Below are 18,850 nucleotides of genomic sequence, written 5' to 3' on the forward strand. Positions count from 1 at the left end.
TCTGTCTACACTGCAGTAAAACACTTGCAGCTGGCCTGTGTCAGCTGACTCAGGGCTTGTCTACATCAGAAAGTTGCAGCGCTGGTGAGGGAGTTACAGCGCTGCAACTTTGAGAGTGTCCACATCTGCAGGGCATCACCAGCGCTGCAACTCCCTCTTTGCAGCGCTGGCCGTACTCCCGTTTTGTCTCGGGTGTAGAGGATCCAGCGCTGGTGATCCAGCGCTGGTAATGCAATGTAGACACTCACCAGCGCTTTTCTTGACCTCCGTGGAAGGAGGAAGCCTCTGGTAATCAAGCTGGTTTCCTTTCCCGGTTTGCCCTCTCGGTCCCGGAGCCAGCCAGCAAACCGCACGGAAGGAGACCTGCTTGCTCAGGGTTCCGGGACCGAGAGAGCAAACCGGGAACGCCGCAGTTTGCTCTCTCGGTCCCGGAGCCAGCCAGCAAACCGCGGGGAAGGAGACCTGCTTGCTCGGGGTTCCGGGACCGAGAGAGCAAACCGGGAACGCCGCGGTTTGCTCTCTCGGTCCCGGAGCCAGCCAGCAAACCGCGGGGAAGGAGACCTGCTTGCTCGGGGTTCCGGGACCGAGAGAGCAAACCGCGGCGAAGCTGGTTTCCTTTCCCGGTTTGCTCTCTCGGTCCCGGAACCCCGAGCAAGCAGGTCTCCTTCCCCGCGGTTTGCTGGCTGGCTCCGGGACCGAGAGAGCAAACCGCGGCGTTCCCGGTTTGCTCTCTCGGTCCCGGAACCCCGAGCAAGCAGGTCTCCTTCCCTGCGGTTTGCTGGCTGGCTCCGGGACCGAGAGAGCAAACCGCGGCGAAGCTGGTTTCCTTTCCCGGTTTGCTCTCGCGTTCCCGGAGCCAGCCAGCAAACCGCGGGGAAGGAGACCTGCTTGCTCGGGGTTCCGGGACCGAGAGAGCAAACCGGGAAAGGAAACCAGCTTCGCCGCGGTTTGCTCTCTCGGTCCCGGAACCCCGAGCAAGCAGGTCTCCTTCCCCGCGGTTTGCTGGCTGGCTCCGGGACCGAGAGAGCAAACCGCGGCGTTCCCGGTTTGCTCTCTCGGTCCCGGAACCCCGAGCAAGCAGGTCTCCTTCCCCGCGGTTTGCTGGCTGGCTCCGGGACCGAGAGAGCAAACCGCGGCGTTCCCGGTTTGCTCTCTCGGTCCCGGAACCCCGAGCAAGCAGGTCTCCTTCCGTGCGGTTTGCTGGCTGGCTCCGGGACCGAGAGAGCAAACCGCGGCGAAGCTGGTTTCCTTTCCCGGTTTGCTCTCTCGGTCCCGGAACCCCCCTTGAAGCCGCCCAACAGCGCTGCAGTGTGGCCACATCTAACACCACTTGCAGCGCTGGTTGCTGTAAGTGTGGCCACTCTGCAGCGCTGGCCCTATACAGCTGTACTAATACAGCTGTAACAACCAGCGCTGCAAAATTTTAGATGTAGACATGGCCTCAGGCTCACGGGGCTTTGGCTGCAAAGCTATAAAATTGCAGAGTAGCTGTTTGGATTCAGGCTGGAGCCTGGGCTCAGGGACCCCCAGACAGCTGTCCTTCAATTTTATAGCCCTCCAGCCTGAGTCCGCTGAAACGGGCCAGCCACTGGTGTTTTATTGCAGCGTAGAAATGCCTGAATAGACGATCATTGCTCATTTCTACTATCTGTTGTCCATCAGTGTCCCAGATAAAAGGAGAGCAATTCTAACCGTCAAAAATGGCTTTAAAAAGTGCAAATGCTTAAGAATTATTTTGTTTTATTCTCACAAACATCTACTCATTTTCTTGTGCTATAATAGGAAAGGAGTTGAAAATAGGACAGATCCCGAAAACAAGAAAGGAAAATGTGTTTGACATGCTAGGATGGTCCCGTGGTGAGGGGACAAGATCTAGAATCAAGGGACCTAGATTCTGTGATGTTTCCACAAACTCGGTGTAGGTCCCAAAGGAAACTATGTAACCAGTTTATGCCTCACATTCTTCATTTGTAAAATGGTGATTGTCACTGTAACAGGGTGACAACTGCACCCGTGTCCCCTCTCTGTCTGTTTTGACTGCACCCCCTCCAGCTGACTGGCCTTGTGCCTTTACCATCTCTGGGGTGGAATCATACTCTTACACAAGATACTGTAGCCCATGATCCGGTCTGTCAACTGTGCTTATCCAGCATGTCTGACGGGGTTCGGTACCTGTGGTGGTTCTCTGCAGCAGTCTGTGACCAGGAGTGTGACTATAGTGCTCAGACAACCTGCTTAAACCAAAGTATTGTTTAATCACAACAGTAGGAATAAAGCATAAGAAAATTAGACCTTTCGTTGTTTTAAAATCCACACGTCTATCTTACCTAGAGTCTTGCCATCCTTTGACAGAGACCCTAAGCAGCCTCAGTTTCTTCAGTCACCCCAACTTCTGGCATCTGGATGTTAATCTGTTTCCCTTAACTGTCTCCCAAACTACTGCTGCTGCTACTGCTTCCCTAGAGCAAGCCCACTCACAGTTCCGAATGTGATTAGATTAAATTCCATAGGGGAGGGGCATGTTATTGTATGATTTAGGGATTGTCATACCAGGAGTCCATCCATCTAATTGACAATCTGCCCCTTGGTAGTGGCCACTACCACATGTTTCAGAAAAAGGAGCAAGAAATCCTGTAGTGGACAGCTGTTAAGTAATTTTTCCTAATCCCATCAGTTGATGGTTGGTTTCTGCCCTGAAAGATGAGGGTTTATGTCCCTTTAATATAAGAACTAATCATTATTATTTATCAATCTTTTAACATAGAATGTAACTGTGGTATTTTCTACTGCCGTAAGACAGGATACTGGCTAGATGGATCATTGGTTTGACCGATATGGCCATTCTTATGTAGGTGTTCTGATTATCTCTACAGCTGTCAAATCCCTTGTTGAATCCTAAACTCTTGGCCTCCTTACCATATGACAATGATTTTCACAGGCAAATTATGTGTAGTATTAAAATACATACATTTTTCTCTCATACATTTAAAAAAATTATTTTCTCTGAAAGTTACTTTATTCTTGTACTGTGCATAAATAGAATTACACTTTTATTTTTCTCTTTTAAACTAAGTAGTCCCACTTCTTTCAGTTTCTCCTTATTCAGAAATATTTCTAAGGCTGTAACCTTTGTTACCTCTCTCTTCATTGGTTCCATTTCTGCTATATCTTTGTCAATAGAGTGCACAGAAAAGAACACAGCATTCTAGATGAGGGCGTACCATTGAGCTATGTAATGGCTGTCACACTTAAGGACAAGTGCACCTATATTCTCTCCCTATGGTCCCACAAGGGCACCAATTCTAGGCTCCTGGCTTCTCAGCCATCACTTCTTTTGGGTGGAGACTCGTATCTCCTCCTCCTCCTCCTGACTTGGTTTTCCAGGCTGCAAGTTCCCTACCTGCATTGTGATATCCTCAGCAAGCCAGACTGCTTAAGCAGGTCAGTCTGTGCTTTTTCTTTCTCTTCAGTGTTATGAACAATGTAATCGCCAGCAGTTATAAGTTACTGCACAACCCTTGACGCACATCTAGTCTTATGGTAAAAGCATTATAGAGAAAACATATATAAAAATAAAAGTTTTCTATGCATGCTAAAAGCTTACTAGAGGTCACCGACCAGTCTTATGGGACTTCAGTAGGTCCAAGTCCTTCTAACCCTTCCTAGGAAGGATTGGGACACCCCTTGGACAGAAGGTCCTGTTCATTTGTTGGATCAGAAAGAAGGCCCTGAGTCTGTTTAAACTCAGGCTGTTTATCCAAAAGTTCGTTCTTTGTCTGTTGATCTCTTGAATCCAGTTTGAACAAGTATAGGTGAACCCCTTGGGGTGATGGTAGTACTTCTCTGGAGGTGTTATAACCAGGGTGAATTTGCCTAATCACGTCTCCACTGTTCTTCGTTCCTGGTCATCCACCTCATGGAATTACATATAGTCCCTGGCCCACAATGATACATAAACTTAATACAGTAAATCTCCCAAAAATATTGCAGGAAATTGTCATATTTGTCACAATGGCATTTTTTTATCTCATTGTTTACACTTAAGTAAACCAAATGTTATGACCATTACTATGCATTGAACAGAAACTTTTAATTAACTGTCCACTCAGGAAAAGGACATGGGCATTATTGTAGTTTCAAATAATTTAAAATCCAGGAATCTGTAAGTAGTTCAAACTATTCCTGCCAAGATGTAAAACCTTTGCTTTTATCAGTGCTGAATTTCATCTGTCGTGCTGTCCATTCTTCTAGTTTTACTAGGTGCCTCTGAAGTCCCTCATAGTCCTTTCTAGTCTAAATCTTGTATCACTCTACCATTTAACAATGCTGCTTTTTCTTTCCTTCCTGCTTTGTTTGCTTTCTGTGGCTCAGCTGTGGTTATTAAGTTTTCTGTACACTGAGTCTGAGGGTTTTAACTTCCTCACTTCTAACTTCAGGGTTTTTAGATTAATGTCCTCTTTTAAAAAACAAAACAAACAGGAAAAAAAAATCTCCCCTTTTCCATGTCAGCACAACAGTATTAGTTTTTCCTACAATCCCTCCACTGAGACTGAGGGAACTTATATGGCTGGTCACTTCATATTCTCCTACTTCAGTGAATTATGCCGTTCATCACAGTAAGAGGGATTCCTTTCACTAAACTAGTATACAGAATATTTAAAGCAAATTGTTTCACTCTCTCTTCATGTGAAACTGTTCTTCCACTAAGAATTCTCTAAGTACTTTTAATTTAGACTGTATAGGTTCCATCTTTTTTTCTTAAGTTTTCAAGCTATTTTAGGGCAAATTCTCCCTGCATATCCATGCAACTGAATTTGACTTCAGTATTCTGCTCTCTGCCTCTTCAGAACTCACATTAAACATCCAGGGATGATTCAAGCATATAGGGAGGGCAGAACATCAAAGATGAGATCCAAGAGGAGGATTTTGTTTCTGCCTTACTTTGACTTGTCTACTTTGAACATGGCTTCTGACTAATCCAATGACTGGTCCTTTTCTTCCATCATTTTGAAGTGGAACACAGTGATTTGACTAATGTACTCCAATAATGCTTAGACACCTCAGGGATACGCACCATGTTTGGTGTCTAGCTTTGTAAAATACAAATGGAGCTGACTACAATCAGTAAATAAAATAATTACCGTTAGAAAAAGTCAGATTTTTTTCCTGCTGCTACAAAGTGTTGCTTGTAGCTGCTAATTGTTGAAACTAGATGTGGAACCTAAATGAACGGTAAGCAATGTCGCTCAGACAGAAGGCATGACACAGATGTGTGTGCATTCCTTACCCCTTCACACCCCCCACAAAGATTGAAATGGTTGGAAAAATGAGAGATCTTATTTGAGCAAACATATTGGTCTGCAGATTTGAACTTGAAATTGTACTATCACCACTGGTTTCCTTTTCAATCTCCTTCAGCTTCTCCTGGGCTGGGAGTGTTTCACCAGGTAAATTTTCTTCTCTGCCATCTATTTGGTTTATCCACCAGCATGGAGAGGGCAGACTCTTCTGAGCCAGGGCTTGTGCTACTGCAGCTGATCATTAGGATGCAGAGGTGAGTGCTGTCTTCCTTGCAGATGCCCCTTTGCTGTTGTTGTTGTCCTACTCTTCTGCAATTATTATTTCTGTCTCTCAATTCTCCTTACCCTTCAATACCTTATTGTTAAATATTTTAAATTTATTTTTTGGTGTGGCTTGGCATTCTCCTATTGGGCCTGATCCTGGAAAGTGCTGAACACCCACAGCTTCTATAGAGAACGACCGTTCCATGTGCTCAGCGCTAGAGCTGACTGGTGGGTGATGATCCTATTTCATGGCAGTTTTTGAGGTTTTGAAAAGAGTTATCATTCTGCAGTGGAACAAAAACAAAATTTGAATGTTTTTGCAAAAATGGAATTGTCGGTGTTCTTTTTGGCTCAAAACCTGAGCTGTTCAATTCAGGGAGCTGAGGGTGTTCATATATATGTGAGTGTGTAGCTGTAGCATGGGGTTAGGGCACTAGCCTGGGATGTGGGAGACCCAGGTTTAACTCTCTGCTCTGCTGCCTGATTTTGAGAAGAGTTTTTCATCCCAGGTCACTGAATCAAGCAAAGCAGGGATTTGAACCTACGTCTCTCACCTCCTAGATGTGCATGCTTGCTCTCAACCTGCCCAGTGAAATCTTTATCAAAACCGCTGTGTCTCTGTGAAAAGCTTTGATGAAACAGCATATTTTGGCAAAAATTCATTTTGTTGAAAATGTTCCAACTGGGAGAAAAAATTATTTGAACACGTGGGTTATAGTGCTTGTGAAAGGTGCCAGTTGACAGCACTAGCACAGTTTTATTTTATCTACAGAGCAAGTACAGCATGGGTGGAGAATGATAGTGTAAGCGCTCTCTGTGCTTCTCCAACCCAAAGAATAAGAAGGGGGAGGGATAGTTCAGTGGTTTGAGCATTGACCTGCTAAACCCAGGGTTGTGAGCTCAATCCTTGAGGGGATCACTTAGGGATCTGAGGCAAAAATCAGTACTTGGTCCTGCTAGTGAAGGCAAGGGGCTGGACTCGATGACCTTTCAAGGTTCCTTTCAGTTCTAGGAGATTGGTGTATCTCCAGTTATTTTATTTATTATTATTATATTAAATTTTTCCCAATGCCATATATTTCTTTGATAGACACAAGGTAGATGAGATATCTTTTATTGGACCAACTTAAAAGAAATTACTTCACCTACCTTGTCTCTCTTATGCTCTGGGACCGAACGTTTATTTCCTTGGGCTGTCCTGTACCATCACTCCTTAAGATGAATGGTACTGTGCTATTGTTAGGTCCATTGCTATTTCTTATGGCCCTAGTTGCTAAATTGGAAGGTAACTTTTTTGTTAAAGTAGTTTGGTTTTCTTAAAAAATTAAAATTAAAATGTGCTAAAATATATTTGTATTAACAATTAGGCTTTCTAAAGGGATAAGTTAGTTTTATTCTCGCTCATGGCATTGTTCATGAATTACAGCCATAGCTTTCTCACAAAAGATACACCGGGTACAGGAGAATGTTATCTGTGTTGAGTAGCTGCACTATGTGTCATATTCATAATATCAATAGTTTGTTTCTTTAACACACAAGGGGTGACTTAAATTATAACACGTGAACATCAGAAACTGTTGAAAGAAAGAACAGCTGTCTATTGTATATAGTATAGCGACAGCTGGAGCTATCATTAAAATTACTTAGGGTCTAGTCTACAGTTAAACTTCCTAAAGGAATGAAGTTTGAAACACTAAGCTGCTTTTTTAAAACCCGCTAAGCAACTTGGGCAGACTGAAAGTCAACAATTTAGAAATACGTGAAATTAAACTGAGGGTATTTTAGTATCTTTTTAATGGAGTAAAATGAAGATCTTGCATATAGAGTACTCTGTCTTCCTAGGAAACCATGCCTGATCCTTACAGGGAGACACACACACTGCTGTATGTCAAACAGAAATGAATAAAAAAGTAGAACATTTATTCAAACGATGATTAACTTTTGCTAACTCTTGATGTGTGATTGCTATGCGATGGTTGTGTCAATTGACCAGTTGCTGGAGAGAAGGCAGCTTTATTTTTTTTCCCCCAAGCTGTTTGTCTGCATTTCTTCCCTAGCAATCCCAGTTTAGGCTTGCAAATTATGGAGTGATGTTGTTGCTTTTACCTCAGTGATTTCTATGCTTTGGACAACAGCAGAAAAAATGCAGACATTACAATTATGGGTGAGACAAGGAAGTTGAATTCAGATGTGAATTCAGATTAGGTTTTAGCAATGGTTCATTTTTCAGATTCCAGACAAATTAGGGTTTAGGTTTAGATTAGATGGTACCAAGATCTTCTGAATGTCTTAAGAGTTTTTAGTCTAATGAAATCAGCTCACCTTCTGGTATGTGGCTATATTCCAAACTGGTTTCCTGAGGTAGGACCAGAAGATTAGCATGTGGGCTCAGGGATTTGAATCCAGTTACCATGTCTCTGAAATTTCAAGGGGCACAGATTTAAGAGTCTGGTAGCAGCCCACCTGCAATTTGAAAGGTTCCTAACATCTGTTGCTATCCCTGATGAGGGAAGGCCTGTAGGGGTACACTGTCTCACTAGAGGGTCTTGTTCCCAGAGGTGAAGTCTCATACACTGTATTGCATGCCATTGGGGCCTGAGCTAACTCTTGCTGAAGTCACTTCAGACACTTAAAGCATTCGAGGCTTGGTGGGTGCCGTGTTTGGCGCTCTGAAAAAGATGGCAGTTTCTGTTAGTGCTAATCCAAACTGTAAGTAAACTAATCTGGTTCTTAGCAATGAGGTTATTTAAAGAAAATGGCCTTCCTTTTAGGCATCCCTCTTGCATTTCCTGCGTAGTGAGGAATGATGGGAAAGATGTGTCTGTAGAAGTCCCACTAGAACTCTTTCAGTGCCTTAGATACCTTTGGTAGGTGCTAGAATAGATTTTGGAAATACCAGGAATGCATTGGCAGGGTATGTCACACACACAACTGGGCATTAGACTTCTATTTTTTGTTACAATGAGATTGATTGGATGCTTCCTGGTTGAGGGAACTTGCTACACATGCACCACATTGAGTTTCTGGACCTTGTCACTTCACAGTTATGGGGGAAAAAAGTCACAAAACTGAAGTTATGGAAACCCAGGATCACTCAGCATTAAAGATGGGGTGAATGATAAAGAAGTAATAGCTAATATGCAGGCTTTCTTCAAATGTCTATTGGTTTTCAAGTGAAGAAAGTCTATTAGATTCTTAGCAGAATTCCTGCTGTGCCAAAACTGTCAGATCAGTAAACTTCTCAGAAAGTGATGAAGTTCTGTTATTGTCTCCTTTATTTCTGGTGACTGAGAGCTTTCCTTATTAAAGAAGACAATGTGAGCCTTTACCTCAGTGGTCCCCAAATCCCCTGAGCCAGGGTTGTGAGCAGGGGTAAGGAGACCAAGGCTGGGGCCGCAGCTGGTGATGGGTCTGGGCCTGGGAGCTGGGCGCGGCCAGGGGCTAGGGGCAGGAGTGGAACCGCAGCTGGGTTGTGGTGGGGGCTGGCAGCCAGGCCCTTCATCAGGTGCAGCTCCACTCCAGCCTTGCCCCAAGCCTTTGCCCTGGGCTGGGAGTGGAGCCTCACTGAGGCTGGGGCCGAGGCCAGGAATCAGGGATGCGGCTGGGGGTGGGACCAGAGCAGAAGTGGGAGTGGGGAGGGGCTGAGTAGCGCTCCCTCCCTGGGCCATGCTGCAGCCCCCCCCCGGATGTTCCTCCATGCCTCCCGTAAGGGGGCATGCCCCACACTTTGTGACCTCTAATTTACCTAGAGAAGCAAGTGTCCACTGTCTGGATGTGGCATTTTAGACATGAGGAGATAGGTTAGACTTCTTTACATCTGAATTCTTCCATGCTGGTGCCCCAAGGAGCGGTTGTTTATCCAGAAAAACTGCTTGTGATTTTTTGGATGGGACTAACCTTAGTTTCTTTAACTTTGATCAAGCCAGTTTATTGATTCCAAATTAGTCGCCCACTGAGCCCAGGGGTAGATTTTTGGTTGTGTCTACTAACTGTATCTTCCCTTCTTAAAGCTGTCATTAAGTCCCTTTTTGGCTGATTTAATCTGTGCCAGGACTTGTTCGAGAGTCTGATCCTGTAGTTTTACTCAAGGTGAATGCTAATCTGTTGAAAACTAGCTTAAAAAAATTGACCAAAATTGTCAGGGAAATATATTTTCTAGTTTGTCTGGGGGACTTACACATTGATGGATTAACTTTTTAATTTTTTTAAAAGTACATTGACACTTGATCCCATAGCTATTTTTTAGTGATATGATCCTACAATTTAAATTAACAGAAGTATCTAAAATTGGTAGTTAGGAAGCAATGATGGTGAGTTTAGTTGGAAGGTGAAAATTAGGGGAAATGTAGTAAGCATAACTTAAAATAAGTATTCAGGGATATATTAATCCACAGAAATGTTCAGTAGCAGTCCTGATATGGAAGAAGTGTCCCCAGGAAGGTGCAGGATTATCCAGAAATTTGGTCTCTAGCCAATGTATTTGTTTGTCATGTTGCTCCCATTTGTTTTACAAAGGTCTGGAAGGTGCCCTATCCAAAATGTTTAGCTTACATGTCTTGGTGTTGGCCAAATTATGAAGCTGGCAGCTTGTGTTGTATTGCTTACAACATTCACTGTGCTGTCTACCACCTAGAGAAAGACTCTTGTTAATTAGTAACAGGGATGTTCGCATTCACACACAGCTGATATGTGTGCAGCTAAATGTAGTTCAGTGAAGGTTAAGGAAGTACAAGTTATACCCAGACTTCAGAACAGGAAACATATATTTTAATATCTGTATTGGTTATAATGTTCAGTAGTCATGATTTCAAAACACTGGAGAATGTGGCGTGTGAAGTTGTTAGTTTCTAGTAATTTTATTGGATGTTTGTAATTTGATACAAGAGAACTTTGCAGAAAAAAAATCCAGTTTTAAAAATATCAAAAGTAAAAATACACAGTAAATAGAAAGGATGAGGGGAAAATATTTCATTTTGAACATCTGAGATTAATTAAACACGTTGGTTACCAAATGACCTTGAAAATTTAGAATTTGGGAAAAATCACAAAAATGGGGCACCGGTCATATATCTGGAGTGATTAATGGAAGCGTGAGGTATAATACAAATTTGTTTTTCCTGAGCTAAAGTTATTACTTTATGCTATTTGTCGTGTTCCTACCATCTTTCTCTCCATGCATGCTTTCTTCCTACTTCTATTTGTTCATTTTCTTTGTTGTTGTTCAGTGATTAGTTTCAAGGTTTCTTTGCATGAGTTTATGCTACTTTTAAGGCGATGTTAGTGGTTTGTTCTCATTTCTGTTTTTATGACTACAGCAACTCTTAAGGCAAACACTTTGACTTAAAGGGCCATGGAGAGAGTAAAACTGTGTAACATCTTATTGAGATATCTTTGTATCTAAGTGAAATGAGTAATTTTTAGGGTTTAATTGGGTGAGTTCTCATTGTTAGCCAGCATAACTTGCTGTGGAATTTCCTTATGTAGCAAAGACATCAAGGGGACTGGGGTTAGAGGGAGAGGGCACAAGGGGAGAACTGTGTGTGGAAGAGAGTGGGGGATGAGTGAGAGTTGGGGAGAGAAGAGGGAACCAGACAGTAGTCTCTAATATGCTGCCACAAGCACTCTTCATTGTTTTAGACAGTAGTTAGAAACTTGGGGAGGTAGAGGCATGGTGAGATCAAGGACGTATTGATATGGAGAGCTGAGGGAGTCAGTCTAGGGGTTATAAGAGATGATCTGGGGAAGGTAGATACCAGAGCTAGGGTGAGCTGGCAGTGGGGAGGCAGAGGATGGGAGAACAGGAGAATTTAAGGGGGAAGAGATTGGAAGAAGACTGGGACAAGTGGGGATTTTGGGTAGGGTAGAGTAGAGGGGGGCCATCTTGTGTACATTTCAGAGATCTCTGTGGTAGAAGTATGTTTGAAGAAGGGATGTGTGTCAGAGGGAACTTGGAAGGACAAACAGAAGGGTTTTTTTGGGGAGAGGAAAGCTCGAGGGATTGGGGAAGAGATAATTAGGCTGCATTCAGGGAAGGGCAAGACAGAATGCATTGGAATGAGGGGCAGGATTCTCCCCTATAGAATGAGCAGCAGTTCCTTCCCCAAACCTTATGTCATCTGAGTGAGACACAGGCCATCTGTATGGAAATACTGTATCTTTCTGATGTGTCTGGGGTTCCCTCATTTGCTGGCTCTCAGGCAGTGATCTACCTAGGCTTTCCCTAGGTACTGTTATCTTTTGGGCATCCTCTGCCCCAAAAGAAGATTTCCCCTGTATGGAGGTGTCTACAGAGAAGTTAATGCACCTTCAGCCTCTCACAGGTTGTCAGGATGACTATGCACCCACCGGTAGGGGCAGGGCTGGCTCCAGACCCCAGCATGCCAAGCGTGTGCTTGGGGCAACATGCCACAAGGGGCGCTCTGCCGGTTGCTGGGAGGGTGGCAGGCGGCTCCGGTGGACCTCCCGCAGGCGTGCCTGTGGAGGGTCTGCTGGTCCAGTGGCTCTGGTGGAGCAGCCGCAGGCACACCTGCAGGAGGTCCACCAGAGCCGCGGGACCAGCAGACCTTTCGCAGCCACATCTGCGGGAGATCCACCAGAGCCGCACGGCCGGCAGAGCGCCCCCTGCGGCGTGCCGCCATGCTTGGGGGGGCGAACTGGCTAGAGCCGGCCCTGGGTAGGGGGGCTCAGAAGTGCTCATCTTAATTAAAATAGATCCTCAAATACTTCTCACATTTTATTCACAAGGGCTAGACTGAGTGAAGTTAATGATGTTCTCCTTTGAATAGATATACAGCAGCCCAAAATCAATTACACACTACCCCCAGCCATAACACTGGGTATCATGCCTTCTCCTATATTCCACCTAGCAAATGAAATGCGTTTACACCTCCCACGGTGGATGCAGAGCTGGGAAAATTAGATGTCACCTCTTCTACTGCCTTGATCCATTCTGAGATGTAATTTCTCATTTCAGCAGTCCAGCCCTAGAATAAGCCAGACAGCAATTGTGTGGGTGCTGGATTGGTGGGGAGGCTGAAACATGACGGGAAAGACAGCCAGCTTTCCTTATTAGTGTCTTCTGCATTCTCCCAACAGCACATCTTCTTACTAATTTAAATACTTTGTAACTGGTAGTCAAGGATGTGAGTGTGTGTGTGCTACTGCACACCTAGAATGTATGCCTCCAAATTCCAGCTCCAAATGTAAAGATATTAATGAAGATAATTCCACCCATACGTACAACATTCCACAAGCTTCGACATTTCACATGTACTTCTGTGCATCTCATTCACAGAAACCACATGTTCTGTGGACAATCGACCATTTGAGTTAGAGGAACTCATTAACAAGTGTACTGCTGTAGCTGCTGTTGTTGTTCTGGCCAGCGTCATAGCAGAAGATTGTGTCAATGAAATGAATACCTAATAAGGAACACGGTAGTTTAAGTGAGAGCCTGATAAAATCTATTATACAACATCAATGACAGCCCATTCATTTCCCTTTCTTCTTCACCATCACTGGAAAAACCTGTTACAAGACCAAGACAAGAAGAGCTGCTGTAGTATAAGAGGTAAAATATCACAGCATATGAAAAGGTCGGTCTGCACTCTTTCGCTGTGGGGCATTTTGTTTTATTTTTGGAGTATCACAGATTTTGTTTAGTTTACAGGGAGAAGTGAAGTTTCCACAGCTTGTGATGTTCCCCATTCAAAAATAACCATCTGTTGAATAACTTGTCTAGGTTATGAGGAGTACAGGAAATAACATACTTTACCACATCGACACTAGGGACTGTGCATGTCCAGGAATGTGGTTGTACCATAACCTCCCTATTATCCATACTTAAACCCTAGAAGCCTGTGTCTGAAGGCAAGTAAAGGGTGAGTAAGTTAGGTAAGTACATGCCTTAGGCTGTGGCACGGCCCCATACCCCTGCCAGTTTGCAGTGTGAATGGGGGTAAGGGACTCAATACAGGTGACAATGGATCCAGCCCTGAAAGTAGCTGCCTGGCATGCCTATTGTACCTGGGTGCTGATCAATGTGTGGTCAGAGTACACTGTCCTCCATGATTTCTCCTGCAGCGGCAGGAACATTCATGTCTGCTAGGAAATTTCATGGCGGCTGGAGCAGGTGGATGCTCAGAAAACTCCTGCCAACAGCTGGGAATACATAAAGCATTTGAGGCTCCCGTACAGGAGCTTAAAAGACTCCAACAGTCTCTCGAGGAAGATGTGTTGTAGATTGCCTTCGTGTGCAGCTTGACTGGGTGAACTCAAGGGCCCCCAGTTCAGAGCCTGAAGTGGCTCATGATACCCTCAACCCTTGCAGCCTTGTTGTCCAAAGGGATGCTGAGGAGGACCAGAGTGAGGAGAATGCTGTCCTGGGATCATGGAGGATGCTCTGAAAGACCAGAGGTTCAGGACCATGTGATTCTGCATCTCTAGCCAGAGGAGATGGTTCAAGAATCCCTCCCCTGACGAGCCTGAGGCGGACTCCAAGCCTCAACAGGAATCAGAACCTGAGGCTGGTAAGAAACAATGGATTCCAGGTTCTGCAGTACAGATCCCCTTTGCTTTGTGCTTAGAATCAGGCCTCTCCCATGTTGGAAGCATATTTAAAAGCAAAACAAATTATTTCGTATTGTGTTTCATTGATAAATGTAATGCAGCTTGTCGGACCCATGTGCATTCTGGGATCTCTACATTATTAGGTGGCCTGCTGCTTGTATTCTGATGTCAAGGCACAGCATTTATTGTATGTGTTCTTGTACATAGCTCTATTCAGAGTTTACACTTGTTGATCTAATGAAGTCATTTCACTACAATGGAGGAACAGCACTCGTGTAAAGGGGAAACTTTTTTTAAATAAAATTTTTCAGCTGCCACAAATCATGGCCTGATTTAAAAAACAAACCAAGAAAAACCCTCCACCCCCTAAAATATCCCTACTTGATTATATTTGTGTTTCTGCCGTAGAGTGGAGAACTAGAGACTTGAGTGGCATAATATCTGGTCTTATCCTCCACAGTCACATCTGCTTCTACTTCCCTAGCCTGCCCTAATCTCACTTGCCTGTAGTCCTCTGCCTGCTCCTGTGAGGATTGCTCCCATGGAGTAGGGCTGTGTGCCATTTGGCGGTACAGAACTGCCGCATGGTTTCTCAAATTCTGCCCTCCATCCTTGCTCAGTGAAATTGCACCAGGTCTGCTTCCAGAAGTCTCTCCCTGGCCACGTGGGCTGGAATTGCTTTGTAAAGTCTGCTTTGCATGTAAATTAGCTGCACGTGTGTGACTGGAGCAAGGTAGGCACCGAGATGTGAAAATATGGCCTTTATGATGCTTTTAATCTGCTTTTATAGCTTGCATGCTTGCAGTTAGTTTTTTTTAAGTGTTTGTTAGCTGGGTGGGCTTTCCCTAGTTTACTCATAATGCAGACATAATGCCCACCCATTTTGGCATACAGAGCACTGGCAGAGTAGTTCAAGAATGAGAAAACTGCCAACAATTATAACTATTAGTAGTCTACAAGGCAAATTCATCCTTGGTATAAAGTTGCATGAGCTAATAGTTACATCAGGGAGGAATCTGTCTCAGTATCAGTTACTTAAATAGAAGCAGCCTCACTGAAGGTGTCATTGCTAATATGTTTCCTTTGTGAAGCAAATAGTGAGAGCAGGATCCTGAAGGTTTAAAGATGGAATAAAACGTGAGTGTCTTCTGGCCTGGGGGAAAATTTCCTTATGTAAGTGGATCCACAGTGTAAAATAAATATTAATTAGCTGGGGAGGCTTTCATACCTGACCTTTAACATTAATCCTTCTGAGTGAAGCAGCTATAGAAATATGCTCATAGTGAGACTCTGACATCCAGGAATCACTTGCTCTTAGAGGATGTCTTATCTGCAAAAACTTTTAAAAACCCCCTGAATACTTGCTCTGATCAGCTACCAATACTCTTTTTCTCATACACAGTGCTTTTTTGCATCCGTCTGAGTTTTCTTCTGTCTGTCCTGGGAACACTGCTATATGCTGGTATCCAGTTCTAGTCTACATGGATGGAAGCAGAATGAAAGGGTAAGTTTTGGTAGAATTTGGAAGCTGAGTTTGAGTTTGATATGGGCTTCAGAGAATTTATCAGAGCTTGAGTTTTTGGGCAGGGAGTGCTAACCTGCCTGTGGTCTGTATCTTGAATTGTGAGAGAGAACATGGGCAAAAGAACTGAAGCTACTACTTGTGTATTTCTTTGCAAGCAAGTAAGTCTGCTCTGAACTACATGTAGTTGAAACCTGCTGTAGATAAAGAATGATAATAGATGATAAATTCCTTGAGGCAGGGACCATAGCTCCCGCTCAGTCTGTAGAGCGTTGAGCACATTGTCAGCACTTGGTAAGGGCCTGATCCTGGGAGGTGAGGAAAGTCACCTACAAGTACTGAATTCTTCCTCATTTTCCATTGTCTTTAGTGGGAGTTGCTTGCTAAGCGCCTCTCAGCATCTGGTTCTAAAACAAACAAACCTCTTAATCTACTTTTTTGGTCCTGTATTAATCTTCACTCTGCATATCCCGTTGACCAGTGTCTGCACACTTCAGTGACTAATGGAAATATCTGATACCGTGTATGAAAGAAAGAAGCTTCAGAATTTATGGATAGCAGACTCTATGTGCATCTCTGAAAGGTGAAGGCCATATTTTTTTAGAGCAGTAACTTGATTTTTCTTTGTCACTTTTGTTGTCATATTTCACACGGTAGTATGCAACATATCAAGGTTTAAGTCCCCTGTCATGATTTTTATACTAGTTTTGCATTTATTCTAGACATACTGTCTGGCTGCACATTGAATAATACATTTAAAATGGGGCTTTTTGTAATTAGCTCTTAGACTATCTACATATGAATGCCGAAGACTAAATTCTGCTCTCATTTACATTGGTGTAAATCCAGGCAAGTTACTCCGGATTTATATAGGTGTATCTGAGAGGAAAATTTGGCCTTGTATCTGTTATCCTGTTTGCTGATCTAATACAACATGTTAAAAGGAAAATGTTATTTGGCAAAACTGGATTATTTGATTTTCTTCTGTCGCAAACTGAATGTCACTGTTATATCACTGCTTTTGTTAGTTGCTTTTAGCATCTTTGTGTAAAGTATCCAACAGTCTGAACCACAGGAGCCAAATGGAAGGTACAAAGTAAGCTTCATGTTCAGTGTTTAGAAATGTTAAAAAGAAGAGAGTGGAAAAGCTGGTGGATATGACTATCATAATTATATTTTTCATTATTAATAAAAATACTGCAGTAAAGTATCATTTTACGCTATCCTTCTGTATTTAGATCTGATAATGGAAGGTTGCAGGCTGAACGTTGCTTGTTCCAGTCTCTCTGCCAAATTTCCTAACGGATTCTCTTTGTCGTGCAGGCTTGCCGAGTTGGCTTGATGCTTACATGCTTCACATGCTTTTGGTGCCACATTAAGTAATATAATCTCTGTAAAATACAGAATAACAGTGCAATTGTTTGTACCCTCTCAAAATTAACTGCATTTTAATTTTCATTGTGTATCACTTGTGACGCTATAAAACACACCTTGCCTTGTATGAATAAAAACCTTGTCCTATTGTGTGTGGATGCAGGGAGCTTTTTCTCTTTCCTCAGTGCTGCAGCCAGGCAGGAATAAAACATGATGCATTTGTCCTGAACGTGCGGGAAGAAACACAAGATTCAAGGGATATGGTTTAAACTAGGATGCAACTTGATTAACTTAAATCCTTGGGAACTACTCACCATAACTCATATAGTGCAGATTATCATTCCTTCCATAGTCATTTCTATTTGGTAGAGGTCTACTATCAGCCCCCACCCCTCACCTCTCCACAGCTTGTTCCCAGCCCATTTCTGGGATCCAACTGCCCTCTCCTAATACGAGGGCTAGGGGGCTTGAAAAGAGGGTGTCTCCTCACTGAACCAGACATTGGGAGCCTCAACCCTGTCCCCCAACTTCTTTATGGGATGCCTTCTAAATCTACTTCCAGTTCTGATTTAACAGGGAACTGGGCCCCTATCAAATGAGAACCTGCTCTGGGCACCTTTAAGGTTGTGAGGTTGCAATCCATGACTTCCCTAAAAGCTAGGACAGGGGCCGTGTTCAGCCTCTTGGCTCCTGAGTGCCTGGTGTTGTCTGGCAGCAGACATTGCGGGTAGGGAAGCATACATTGATCCTCATTTGAGCAGATGTAAGGAATGTTGCTCAGTGTGCTGTCATAGGGCCCCCTGAACTATCTTGTCTTGTCCAGGCAGAATATCTTAGGAGCCCTCCTCTTGATGGCTAATTCTCCTGTCCAGAGGACTAAGGGCCGGATTTTGCCTAGATTGCAAAATATGCACCTGGGTACCAATTTGGGTTTTGGAGTTTCTGAAATTTAGTGGTGGTTTGTTCGGAGCTTTTATTCTAGTGCTATCTTCAATAATAGTAATAAGAATAATATATTATAATAATAATAGATACTAAATCCTGGGATCTCCAAAAGCTTTGTAAACTTTGTAAAGCTTTGTGAGATAGGAAGGTATTCATGACCCAGTATTACAGATGAGAAAAACAAAGCAAAGTCACATAGGAAGTCTATGACCAGATCCAGAGGCAGAGAGCCCATCTTTCCTGACTCTTAGGGTGTGTGATTTAGTTAGGAGTAAGCTGTATGGATCACAAGTCAAGATGCTATGCTGTAAATATTGCACAGTACATATGCTCCCACCCCAGGAGCTTATATTGCACCATCCAAAGCCCTAAGCAGATTTCTCCATTTGCGGGTCTCCTCAGTCCCCTTCACCTGAACATCAAAATGGCCTGTATTCTGATGTAGCTGAGCACATTGAAAAACATGCCTAGCAAGGTCAAAATACAGACCATCTGCAAGACTGGCAATGATTTTTGCACCCTATCAAGCATCCTGGACCAGTCCATCCCTTGGTTTTAACCACACGACTGTTGTTCCTCCCCCTGTTAGTTCTTTGGCTTTGTCTGCACTGACACAAAGGTGACTTTATACAGTGAGATAACTAATGGCGATAGTTACCTCACTGGAAAATCCTAAGTAAAGACAAGTCACTTGTAGATTTTACTACAAGATAGGTGACACCCCCCACCCACTGTGGTTAACCTCACCAGCTTTTCCTCATGGTAAAAATACAGTGCCTTTTCTCCACTATGTTTTTACAGTAGGATGGCTAATGCTCGTTAGTTATCCCACAGTAAAACACACCTTTTTCATCAGTAAAGACATAGCCTGTGCTAA

The 18,850-nt window shown here is 43.6% G+C and overlaps 2 protein-coding genes across 5 annotated transcripts in view; both read left to right on the forward strand.

Annotated features, from left to right (window-relative positions):
- C12H16orf87 (chromosome 12 C16orf87 homolog) overlaps positions 1 to 13,297 on the forward strand; it is a 44,752-nt gene extending 31,455 nt beyond the window's left edge. Inside the window, exons 4-5 of one of the 2 annotated variants that reach the window (XM_030581250.1) lie at positions 5,489 to 5,554; positions 13,234 to 13,297. In XM_030581250.1, the coding sequence (XP_030437110.1) occupies positions 5,489 to 5,538 (50 nt within the window). In that variant the 3' untranslated portion in view covers positions 5,539 to 5,554; positions 13,234 to 13,297. Of the gene's footprint in view, positions 1 to 5,488; positions 5,555 to 12,858; positions 12,938 to 13,233 lie in introns of those variants that run through there. The other variant, XM_030581249.1, reaches the window with a different exon arrangement.
- Positions 13,298 to 13,389: 92 nt separating this feature from the next.
- Positions 13,390 to 18,850, forward strand: part of MYLK3 (myosin light chain kinase 3) — a 66,118-nt gene continuing 60,657 nt past the window's right edge. The window contains exons 1-3 of one of the 3 annotated variants that reach the window (XM_030581241.1): positions 13,390 to 13,444; positions 13,894 to 14,092; positions 15,535 to 15,636. In XM_030581241.1, the coding sequence (XP_030437101.1) occupies positions 15,589 to 15,636 (48 nt within the window). In that variant the 5' untranslated portion in view covers positions 13,390 to 13,444; positions 13,894 to 14,092; positions 15,535 to 15,588. Of the gene's footprint in view, positions 13,445 to 13,893; positions 14,093 to 15,174; positions 15,306 to 15,534; positions 15,637 to 18,850 lie in introns of those variants that run through there. The other 2 variants (XM_030581242.1, XM_030581243.1) reach the window with 2 other exon arrangements.

The sequence above is a fragment of the Gopherus evgoodei genome, chromosome 12, assembly GCF_007399415.2.
Source record: "Gopherus evgoodei ecotype Sinaloan lineage chromosome 12, rGopEvg1_v1.p, whole genome shotgun sequence".
NCBI classification, from domain to species: domain Eukaryota; kingdom Metazoa; phylum Chordata; order Testudines; family Testudinidae; genus Gopherus; species Gopherus evgoodei.